Below are 11,578 nucleotides of genomic sequence, written 5' to 3' on the forward strand. Positions count from 1 at the left end.
TAAAAAGCTTCCATCTTGGCAGATTTTGCCCATCACTCTCATACAGTGGCGGAGGAAGGGGGGGTACAGTCTGCCCCGGATGTCATCACTGAGGGTGTGTGTGACAAAAGGAGTTTTTAAAAAATTGGGCTCATGAAATTTTTTTGAGTGACATTGTGGCTTAGGCACCTGCAAGTTTCGTGCTGCAATGTGGGATTTGTGTCTGCCTGCTGTCTCTCTCAGATGCCCTACAGCTGAGGGGGAGGCAGCGGAGAGGCTCCAAGCATTGGAGAGGCTTGCCCCACTCCCATGGGTCACTCAGCACACCCCTGGCTGCAGGACATGCCCCCGCACCAGTCGCTCCAGCGGCTAGCTACGCCGCTGCACACATATGCATATGAAGGGGCAAGAAAGATAAGAATGGGATTTTTGTGTGTGACTAATTTCTAAATCCTGCTATTTGTCCTTTGCAATAATGTCTTCAACGTGAAATAGTCTCTAGCAGGATCCCCTAAGTAACATTTCAACAAATAGTCAGGTAATAAGATACGTCTCCACACGTGAGGAGATATTGTGTTATGGGTTTTTTGAACAAAGATTTGCCAGGCTGCGACTTTTCCACATGTGCAGCCCTCCTGAGGCAGGCTTTTCAGCGAGGGACAATGCAGAGCTGATAGGGCCGAGGGCAGTTGCCTATGCTGCTCAACACCGGTGTGAGATCGATGTCCTTGGGGTCAATGTTGGACTTCAGAGTGAAGTTCTGTAATATGGTGGTCAAGAACAAGAAGATCTCCATACGGGCCAGACCTTCCCCCACACATATCCGCTTCCCTGCAAAGGAAACCCAAAGTGTAAGATGCATAACAATCATGCCAAAGGAGCAAAGGGGCTGCTCCAGAACAGCTCCTGGGAGAGTCACTCTTTCCACCATTTCTTTTGCTTCAGCTTCCCACAGGAAAGGTGCAAGGAGTTCTGATGGACCCAGAAGCCTCTGCCCCTCCCTCACAAACTGGGAGCCCTTCCAGTTTAGGATGCAGGAAGAAGAAGGTTCCCTCTCATTGCCCCAACACCAACTGATTAGGGAGACAGGAAAGACCTGAGCTGGCCAAGACTGCAGCCTACTGGGGAAGCAGAGATCTTACCTGCTGAGAAAGGCATGAAATAGTCGCTCTTCCTGAAGGTGCCATCTTTGTGCAAGAAATGTCCTGGGTCAAATTCTTTGGGGTTTGGAAATTCTTTACTGTCATGTAGCACAGACGTCAGAATAGGATATATGGTAGTGCCCTGCAGAGAGTGCAAAGAAATGGGTTGGATGGCCATGACACCCAACAAAAGCATAAAATTGACTCTCACAAAGGAATGGTGTGGGAAGGCACTAACAGGAAGGAAGGTACTTTGTTGATACAGAGAAGAATGGGGCAGCTTCAGAAGACAATATGGTGTTTAAAATGAAGTCCAGGCCTGAAGATGCCCAGCTACACTTTAGGAGTTGGGCTAAACTACTTCCCCTTGCCTTGATATATGGAAGTGAGAGCTGGACCATAAAGAAGGCTGATCACCGAAGAATTGATGCTTTTGAATTATGGTGCTGGAGGAGACTCTTGAGAGTCCCATGGACTGCAAGAAAATCAAACGTATCCATTCTTAAGGAAATGAGCCCTGAGTGCTCACTGGAAGGACAGATCCTGAAGCTGAGGCTCCAATACTTTGGCCACCTCATGAGAAGAGAAGACTCCCTGGAAAAGACCCTGATGTTGGGAAAGATGGAGGGCACAAGGAGAAGGGGACGACAGAGGACGAGATGGTTGGATAGTGTTCTCGAAGCCACAAACATGAGTCTGACCAAATTGCGGGAGGCAGTGGAAGACAGGAGTGCCTGGCGTGCTGTGGTCCATGGGGTCATGAAGAGTCAGACACGACTAAACGACTAAACAACAACACTTCCCTTGCTTGTAGATAGAAAGAGAAGAAAAGCTCTGCTGGATCAGTCCAGTGGCCCCATCTCGTCCAGCATCCTGTTTTCATGGTGTCCAACCAAATGCCCATTGAAAGCCCTTCAGCATAATCTAAGCAAGACAGCACTCTCAATTCCTGTGGTTTCCACCCACTGGTATTCAGAAGCATGCTGCCTCTCACCATGGAGGTAGAATATAGCCATCATGGCTAGCAGCCTACTATTACTACTTAGAGCCTTGAAAAGAGCTGACCTTTGGAATGACATATTGTCTGAACGGTGTATCTTTGAGTACTGCATGAGGGACGCTCAGTGGGAGGAGAGAGATGAACCTCTGGATCTCATGGATGACAGCATCTGTGTAAGGCATTTCCCCACGATCTGCCATGCAAGGACTTCGTGATCGGCCAATAACTCGGTCAATTTCTTCATGCACTTTCTCTGTAAAGGGAAGAATGAGGTTTAATGCCCGTGCAGGAAACATCATAGAAGCAATTGAAATTCCATGGGAGTGCCTGCCAGCCCCTGCACATTTTGGAGCTTTCAATTGTTTTCTGATACCAACTTTCTGTTGACTCATCACATTAACTCAGACAAATTATTGTAGCTCACCTTCAGTAATCCATCTGTAAACAGGGAAGCATAGTATAAGTGCAATTATTTATATATTAATTCAATTTCTATCCAAAAGGAGCCCAGAGGGACAAAAGCCTTCTCTTTAGGGAAGTTTTAGGAGCAAGTGATGGTCTAGCTTAGAGGGATTCCTATTGGAGGCACTGTCCTGCAGTGATTCTGATTCTGAGGGCCCTTTGGCCACTGGCCCTTGTGGTTGTGCCTTTGTGGGCTACCCTTCAGGCTGGCACAGAACGGCCAGCTGGTGCAGGATGTGATGCCTTAGTCTAAAGGATCTGCACTGGCTGCCACTATACTACTGGGCCAAGTGCAAGTTGTTACTGTTTGCATATAAAATCCTGGGGTTTGCAATATGGTCTACTATAAGAGCTCATCCACATGTCTGTTTTTGCTGGGATTTCTAGGAACAGGTCTGTGATTACTAAGCATGGATCTGAGCATTTGGTTCCCCCCCCCCCCCGTTTTCTCCAGGAAAGTCTTGTGTTTACTGCTGGTGTCAGTCAGTGATGATTAACATTCAGCAATGAACAGTGGGTTTTCCTGGGGAAAGTGGCAGAACAACCACCTCTTGGACCTGTGACACATAAATCTGGGAAAGAACAAGAATAATAAGTACTAATAATGCATCTGTTTTACCTTGTATCTCTGGGTATTTGAGGAGGATCATGAACCCGTATCGCAATGTGGTGCTGGTGGTCTCAGTTCCAGCCACAAACAAGTCAACTGTGCTTATGGCCAAGTTTTCAATGGTGAAATGGGATGCACTATTACCTTTTTCCTGCAGAAACACACAACACAGTCAGTGGAGTCAACTCAATTGTTCTGAGTACAGCATAACAAGAATTTAGCAGCGCCACTGGGACCAGCTCCCTTCCCAAGACACAATATCTTATCTCAAGTCCTTTTACAGCTCATTCCTCTGGGCATTCCTTGCCCGGAGGGCTAATCATTAGAAAGAACTTCCCACTTACTGCAAGAACAGGTCAGCAATGGGAAATGAATCTCCTCCAATGGGGTGTGGGCAGGAATCTCTTTGCTTGCCATTCCCCACAAGAAGCTGGATGGAAGTCTGCTGGTTGGGAAGCTTCAGGAGTGGCAGGAGAACCCACGTGGAGAGTTCTGTGAGTTTTCATGATTACCTGATCCATTTTCATAAGGAAGCAGTCGATAAAATCCCGAGGTGAGCTGGGGTCCAGAGTGGGCTTGTGCTCTTCAACCTCCTCCAAAACAAACTCTCTGGCTGCCAAGTTGTTTTTCAGCACTTTATGGTGGGGCCCAGGGATGCATTTCATCAAAGAAGGAAAGAGGTTGTAGAGCTAGAAGAAACACCACAAGAGACCCATTGGCACCAACCGCAGTCAGGGTTTGTCCAAACTCGGGCTTCAGTATAATGTTGGCCACTGTTGCCTTGTGTGCATTTCAACTCTGTGGTCCAAACACCAGCATTTTCACTACCAATGCTTCCGAAATCTATGTAGATGTTCCCAATCAGTTGTCTTATATCATTATTTTTTTAATATTGTTTATTGAATTTATACCCACAGGTCCCAGGGTGGTTCACAGACTAAAATCAAAATATAGAACCACAAAATGCATAATCAAAATAAAAACAACAACCCAATTAACCCCCCCCCCAAATCCACATGTTAAAAGGTATATACTGAATGAGACCATTGGTCTCTCAAGGTCAGTAGTGCCTATGCAGCAGCTCTGCTGGGTTTCATTCAGGAGTCCCATCCCTAACCAGGGATGCTACTAGGGATTGACTCTGGGACCCTATATAAACAAGCCAAATGCTCTAAAACTGAGCTATGGGATTACATACATATCTCTAAATGTAGTCCCATCTGTTTCTCCTACTGAAACCAGTCTGTGTACACATCCCTGGCTTAAAATTCAACAAGGCGCAACTTTTCATAAGAAATGGCAGGTTAGATATAGATTGTGACTAACATCATGTATTCACACCTTCTCAAACCATTAGTGGAAGCACATTGGATGCAGAGGCAATGGCAGTGTATATACATCCCAAGTGATTAGTTCCGGCTACAGTATTGAGCCTGTGGGTTTTACTCGTTAAGCTTTACTTCCTAATCCGCCGGGCTGCTGTTGAGTTAAGTCAAGGCTTGGTTATTAGACCCAGGTATTGGTATTGGCTCTCCAAAGTAAAAACATAAGAAGAGCCTACTGAATCAGGCCAGTGGCCCATCGTGCTGTCACAGTGGCTAACCATTTGCTCATGGCAAACCTGCAACTAGGACATTAACAGAAATATTAAGAGGCAGAGGCAGTATGGGTCATGAGAAGCCTGGAAGAAAGACATTTAAACAGCAGGAAATTTTAGACTTTGTGGGAAAGGGCCTTTAAAAAGATGGCACCTACCTGTCCCCAAGAAGAGCTTAAAACCTGAAAGTTTTCATTCATTAAGCTCATCATGGATAGGAACTTCTTGTCATTATAATCGTATCGTTTCCCAAAGACAATTGCACAAATGACATTGGAGAGAGCGCAACTGAGCAAGTAGGTTGGATCCAAGGGCTTCTCTGGAAGGATAACAAAAAAATAATTATACAACCCCACTACAGGTTTTAGGCAATAATCTAGTCTGGAATTTCTGAGCTGCCATTTCCTGGCTCCTGGCCTCAGTGGTCAGACAGGAAGCTGCCTTTCTCACAACAATTCTGGAGGCATGGGCATCTTCAGTGGCTATGAGTGGTTTCTTCCAAGGACTTTCCAAGGTGCTTTCTTCCAGCTTCAGCTAATATATCCTTAGATAGGAAAGAGTGACCACAGTGGTGCAGGCCTGGGTGAACTCTAGACTAAAACTAGGGAATCTAAAGCACTTCAGATGCTGCTAGACTCTAACTTCTGGACCACTGATGACTGTTGGGGCTGAAAGCAGCTGGAAATCAACAATATTTGTGGAGCACTCTGCTTCAAGTTAAGAACTTTGCTTCAGGATAAGAACAGAAATTGTGCTCTGGCAGTGCGGCGGCAGCGGGAGGCCCCATTAGCTAAAGTGGTGCTTAAGAAAAGTTTCTGGTTAAGTACGGACCCCCAGAGCGAATTAAGTACTTAACCTGAAGTACCACTGTATTTCACAAGTGTTTTTAGGTAATTTATTTCATTCAGTGTTGGTCACTAGTTCTGTGTTTTATGATTTTAATTTTTTAATGATTTCCTTGTACCTACCATGATATTTCTTTATGAGTTGGTGGTTAATAATCTGTTGTAATGTACCCCAGAATCTGTTGTGATGTTTAAGGGGGTCTGCTTGATAAGCCTATGTGGATGAGGGGCAGTGGCTACCCACCCTGCGTGTCCCGGAACATTTCTAGCAGGAACTGTGCTTCCTCCTGGATCCTTTCCTCAATACTTTTCTTTCCCATGCCAAAGTTGCGCAGGGTGGTAAGGGCAAAACGTCGGAGCTGCTTCCACACCATCCCATTGCTAAATATAATTCCTGGAAAGCAGAAGAGGAAATGGGCACAAAGGAGATGGATGGACTGAAAGAGAGAGCAGAAGTAGCAGGTTGGAAGAGCAGGAGGCTCTTATTCTTGGCTCCAGACCACCTGGAGACTTCGTACTTTGGTGCCTCCTTATTCCATAATCAGTAGCTGGCCAGTCTTCTGATACATGCCCTTACTGTAAAATATATTATTTTAATGTGCATAAAATGCTATGTTTGTGTGTGTGTTGTGTATGAGATGTAGTGGAGGTTTGCATTTGCAGAAAGTCCATTTTTGCAGCTAAAGCTTAAAAAGAGGTTTCAATGTTTCGATATTTATGTTAACTGATAATTCATCTTTTGGAGCCTGGGTCTCTCTCTGAAGCTGCCAGTATAATGAAGAAGCAATAGTTCTTGGACTATATTAACCAGAAAGAACTTAAAGAAAACTGGACTACATTGCTAGTGGTATAAGTGCAAAGTGTTGATTTGTATTTATTTATTTTTTTGGTAACAAATTTAAAGATAGCTTTCAGTAACTATGAAACTCTTTCTTGGTGTGGATACTTTATTGATTCACAAAATCCAGGCCAGGGAATTCTGCTCAAATAACTCTCATACTTACTGCCCACACCAGAATTACCCCAGACCATTATTTTTAAAGGCTAGAGACTCATTCAATCCTTCTTTAATTTTTGATGCTTGCTCTAAACCAGAGGCGGAGCTAGCTGTAACCACCTTTCTCCGCTACTGCCGTAGATATTGCTTAAGTACTTTTATGAGATGGCTCATTTCTCTCTTAAATTAAATATATAGCTCTGCCTTTAAAAGGCTGATAATTATCTATTTCTACTGTCCAGTGGGAACATTAATTAGGAAAGTTTATCTCAAGATGCAATGATTTGTCTTTGCAAACTTTTTTGCTTTATTTTCATGAATAGAGGGATTTTCCTGTGTGTCCCCCCTCCACTGGTCAACCAGCATAAAATACCTAATCCCTTGTTGATATCATCAGCTAATGGCAGGTGTCCCCTGGCAGCAAATTCATCTCCACGGTCGATCAGTGCTTCTTTCACTGCATCATAGCCATGCAGCACCACAATACGTTCTGCTCCAAAATACATTGTGAACACAGAGCCATACTTCTCACCAAACTGGAAAAAAGATAGAGAAGGACACACATCTAGGTGGGTTTGCGGGTTAGGAGAAAGTCATATAGCTGATGTAGAGCCTCGCTGCCCCCAGACTCACTATGGGCATCTGAACCACATGACTCTTAATAACATACAGAAGAGTTCTGCAGCTAGATCAGCCGAAGGCCAACTAGTCCATGACTGTTATCACAGTCGCCAACAGAGTTCCGGGAAGCTCAAAAACAAGACCTGAGTGAAATAGCACGGTCCCCTCCTGCAGCTCCCTGGAACTGGTGGAGGTTCAGCATCATCACTAGCAGCTATGGGTAGCTTTATCTTCAATGAACTTTGTCTGAACATTTCTTTTAAAGCATCCAAGGTGGAGGCTATCATCGTTACTTCTTTGGGAGTGAATTCCACAGTTTCAATATGCACTGTATGAAGAACTACTATCTTGCGTGTGTTGTTACTCTTCCAACACTCAGCTTTAATTGAAGACTCCAAGTTTTAGCATTACAGACCCTTCAAGTGTCCCTATTTTCCAGGGACATCCCTGATTTAGAGAAGCCATGCCAGTTTGATCACAGAATGTCCTTAGGCTGTCCCTATTTTCACAGGAGAAATGTTGGAGGGTATAGAGTTATCCAACCCCCTCTGAAGGCAATCCTGATTAGGGAAGTGCTTTTTTGTTTAATTTTTAATGTTTTATTATTATTTTATATATGTTGGAAGCTGTCCAGAGTGGGTGGGGCAACCCAGTAAGGTGTGTGGGCGATAGTAAAATTATCATTATGGAATGGGATGTCCCTATTTTCATTGGAGAAATATTGGAGGGTATGGCATTAAGAGAGGGGGGTAAAAGTGTTTTCCCATCCACTTTCTCTATATTGTGAATATGATTATATGTTATATCTCACCTCACACTCATTTTTCTAAAGGAATTCTTAAAGTACTTTCCAACCAAGCACATTCTGGGGAAAATAAAGGAGCAGGTTTTCAATATACAAGAAGACTATGAACTCCACACTGTCTAGCAGAAGCTAAAAATGTTCAGAGGCCAAAAATGCGCCAACCATCCATATGTGGAGGGAGAATTGGACCCGCTCCCGCCTCCTCAGTGGCGTAGTGTGGGGGGTGCAGGGGGCACAACATCTGGGGGTTAGGGTTAGGGGGCGCAAATCCACGGGTTAGGGGGTGCAAATTACTTGCCTTGCCCCGGGTGCTGACAACCCACGCTACGCCACTGCGCCTCCTGTCTCCAATATAGTATGAAAATTGCATTATTGCTTTTTAAAGTTCTTTACTCAGAAGGGGGCTTTATGGCTTTTATTTTAAGTGTTAGACAATAAAATGACAATAAACCTTTGTGGAGTTGTGGGACCTGCTCAAAGTCCACCTCTTTTCTGTGGAGCCTTTGGGACAAGTCCCTGCTCCCCATCCCTGCTGATGTACCCAAGTGCAAGTCTGTGCCACTGAAATCACAGTGATTCTGCTATTCTTTTCCTCTGGTCTGGATGCCTCCCCTCCCGCTCTTGCCTCTCTTCTGTCAAAGTGCAGAGTCTGTTGCCTTATACTCTGCAAATTTGCACTGCACCTAGATGGTACCATCTATAAATAAACAAACTGACAATGGATTCTCCCCTTCCAAAAGTGTCAGATGGAAAGAGGCTTGCAAACAGGTAACGGTCATCAACAGACAGCTGCTGAGGAAGGTGCTCATCTTTGGCTTACCTCCTGAAGAACCTGGGCCAGGTTGTTGGTCTTCAGCTGCAGAGCGTTCCCTACGATGGGCAGTGGAGGTGGGCCAGGTGGCAGCTGCTTTGCATTCTCTGGCGTCCTGCTCCTGACTGCAAGGAAAACAAGGCAAGAGATACATATGATCATCAAAATGGTCACTGTCCCTAGAGGCTCCATGGCACCAGCTAACAGTGACTGAAATGACTCTAGATGAATTAATTTGCTTTCCAATTTTATATACTCTGAGGAGGTCACATATACATGGACTTTCACCAATAGGAATTCTAGGTTTCTCTGAGTAAATGAGATTAGCCATTAAGTAGATAAGATTGCAGAATCAAGAAATGAACTTTTCTGAACTTAAGTCTGTATCCTTTTTCTTCATCGATTATTAAGGCAATGACAACGGCATTACTGTGCACAAGGTCTGTGATGTAAGACAACCAGGGGTTCAGGTTTTTTTCTGCTAAACATGGTAATTGTCAGGCCTGACAGTAATGTAGCCTTGAGGCAAATGGTTCTGCTTCTAAGGTGCTTTCAGGACCAGGTTCCTGCAGGTGAGCTTCTTGTATAGTCTGAGTGCTTGGTTGGAGGTTTCTTGCACCTCAGATGCCCACAAATGTGAAATAAAATTGAAATAAAATTGAAGGCACGTCCATAATGGAACTCAGCCTTAGCACAAATACATCCCTGTTAGAAGACCTTGCAGCTTGGGTGAATTAGACTGAGAGGTTTACACACAGTTTCTGGATTTCTACTGCTTTATTCATGCAGGAACAAAATTATCTTGGCAAGAACTATTTACAGGATGAGTAGAGATAAAAAGAGAGAGCAATAGCAGGCATCTTATCAGGAGAGAACAACAAAATGGTTCAGCTTTTACAGGTGGAGTTAACTTAGAAAAAGACTACGAGCAAATGCTGGCTTGCTTGCTACACAAACAGTGCTCTTGTGTGGTTTAAAGTAATACATGCATTAGCTAGAGGTTCAGGAGAAGGAAGTTTATTTGCTTTCCCCCAACAATCCCATCTAGCACTACCCACTAATGTGGACAGGACACACCAAGATAGATTTTGGAGACATAAACCTGGAAGTGCTTTTGTATTGATGAGACACACCATCATTGAAACAATGTGCCCTAGAGAGGACAAAATCATGGTCACTAGTGTACATGCTGATACAGAACATTAACTTCTTGTTTTTAATTGAACTCGTGGTTCAGTTCATAAACCAAAGTGCACCAGGTGTTCTTGCCAACAACTGTTGCTGCTCTGTGTGTTTTGAGTCAATCTCCTGTCAGTGCAGATCACAGAAGTTCAGCCCATTCTAGCCACAACTGGGACACTTTATGGTTGCTCTGCAGAAAGAGGCCAACTCAGTTCACCAGAGTTCAGATTGCATAAACAGTTTATTTGCCAGAGCAACAGGTGAGGTGGTAAAGGTTCAAGACCCGTTATCTCTTGGTAGGGGTCTGAAGAGCCCTGTGACATGGAATAAGCCAGCTTCTTACATTCTTGTGTCAGGGCAAGGCACCATGATCTGATTATTATAAAGGCAGTACAGTGGTACCTCGGGTTAAGTACTTAATTCGTTCCGGAGGTCCGTTCTTAACCTGAAACCATTCTTAACCTGAAGCACCACTTTAGCTAATGGGGCCTCCTGCTGCTGCCGGAGCATGATTTCTGTTCTCATTCTGAAGCAAAGTTTTTAACCCGAGGTAATATTTCTGGGTTAGCACCATAAGGTCCCATGTCAGGTTACACAATCAAAAATTTCAATATTAAGCAGTATAATGTTGTACCCCATTTACACCACTTGATTCTATTTGTTGTCCTCACATGTGCAGGAGCCACACCACGGGATAGCCAGGCATCAAGCAGCCTCTGTGTGGTCATGGCTTGTCCTGTTGCAGAAGGAGAAACCCATAGATTGGCCTATTCTCTAGCACCCATTCATCTGCACCTATCTAACATCAGTCAGCATGAGGTTCCAATTATTTTTATTCAATCAATTCCATTGATGAACTACTTCCTAAAACACCTCAAAGCAATTTAACAACAACAAACAATCAACCAACAATAAGCAGCAGGAGGCCCCATTAGCTAAAGTGGTGCTTCAGGTTAAGAATGGTTTCAGGTTAAGAACGGACCTCCGGAACGAATTAAGTACTTAACCCGAGGTACCACTGTACTGCCTTTATAATAATCAGATCATGGTGCCTTGCCCTGACACAAGAATGTAAGAAGCTGGCTTATTCCATGTCACAGGGCTCTTCAGACCCCTACCAAGAGATAACGGGTCTTGAACCTTTACCACCTCACCTGTTGCTCTGGCAAATAAATATATGCACATATATTTTATATGGGAAAACAATTCATATTAAGTAGGCTCCTGGCCTTCGTCTGCTATTCTTAAACTTTAAAAAAGAGGATGTCTTTGCCTTTGGAGAGCTGAGGGTTGAGGCTTCAGATATAGTGTTCTGATGATTGAAGGAGGATTGTACCACTCTGCCTTTCTGTTTTCTTTTTGTTTTGTCTTCCTAGATCCTCTTCTTCTGTTGTCTTCCCTTCTTCTGGCTGTCTACCACAGACACCAATCACTAATCAACATGGACTGAAGCAGATTGACTGGCACCCAGCCATAAATTCACTCCTGCTCCCCACCACCCAATAGTCTTAACCCCATCCAACCACA

General features: G+C 44.2%; 1 protein-coding gene and 1 long non-coding RNA gene across 2 annotated transcripts in view; one reads left to right on the top strand and one right to left on the bottom strand.

Annotated features, from left to right (window-relative positions):
- LOC310845116 overlaps positions 1–11,578 on the top strand; it is a 579,409-nt gene that overhangs the window by 189,423 nt on the left and 378,408 nt on the right. The gene's annotated exons all lie outside the window — the stretch shown is intronic.
- On the bottom strand, positions 549–9,123 carry LOC310843072 (cytochrome P450 2C19-like). Its single transcript, XM_083735559.1, has 9 exons — positions 8,879–9,123; positions 7,006–7,168; positions 5,880–6,029; positions 4,949–5,109; positions 3,706–3,882; positions 3,203–3,344; positions 2,187–2,374; positions 1,122–1,263; positions 549–810 (listed from the first exon to the last, which is right to left on the bottom strand). The coding sequence occupies exons 1-9, from the start codon at positions 9,059–9,061 to the stop codon at positions 629–631; spliced, it is 1,488 nt and encodes a 495-aa protein (XP_083591685.1). The 5' UTR covers positions 9,062–9,123; the 3' UTR covers positions 549–628.

The sequence above is a fragment of the Podarcis gaigeae genome, assembly GCF_964106915.1.
Source record: "Podarcis gaigeae genome assembly, chromosome: 1".
Taxonomy (NCBI): Eukaryota; Metazoa; Chordata; class Lepidosauria; order Squamata; family Lacertidae; genus Podarcis; species Podarcis gaigeae.

Bases quoted from the DNA above. Each gene is read 5' to 3' on its own strand.
- LOC310843072 (XM_083735559.1), bottom strand. From the start codon at position 9,061: ATGGAGCCTCTAGGGACAGTGACCATTTTGATGATCATATGTATCTCT. The intron at 6,030-7,005 runs GTATTTTATGCT...TCTGCTTTCCAG, and splicing joins TGATATCAACAAGGGATTAG to GAATTATATTTAGCAATGGG. The intron at 2,375-3,202 runs GTAAAACAGATG...TTCCCTTTACAG, and splicing joins CAAATACCCAGAGATACAAG to AGAAAGTGCATGAAGAAATT.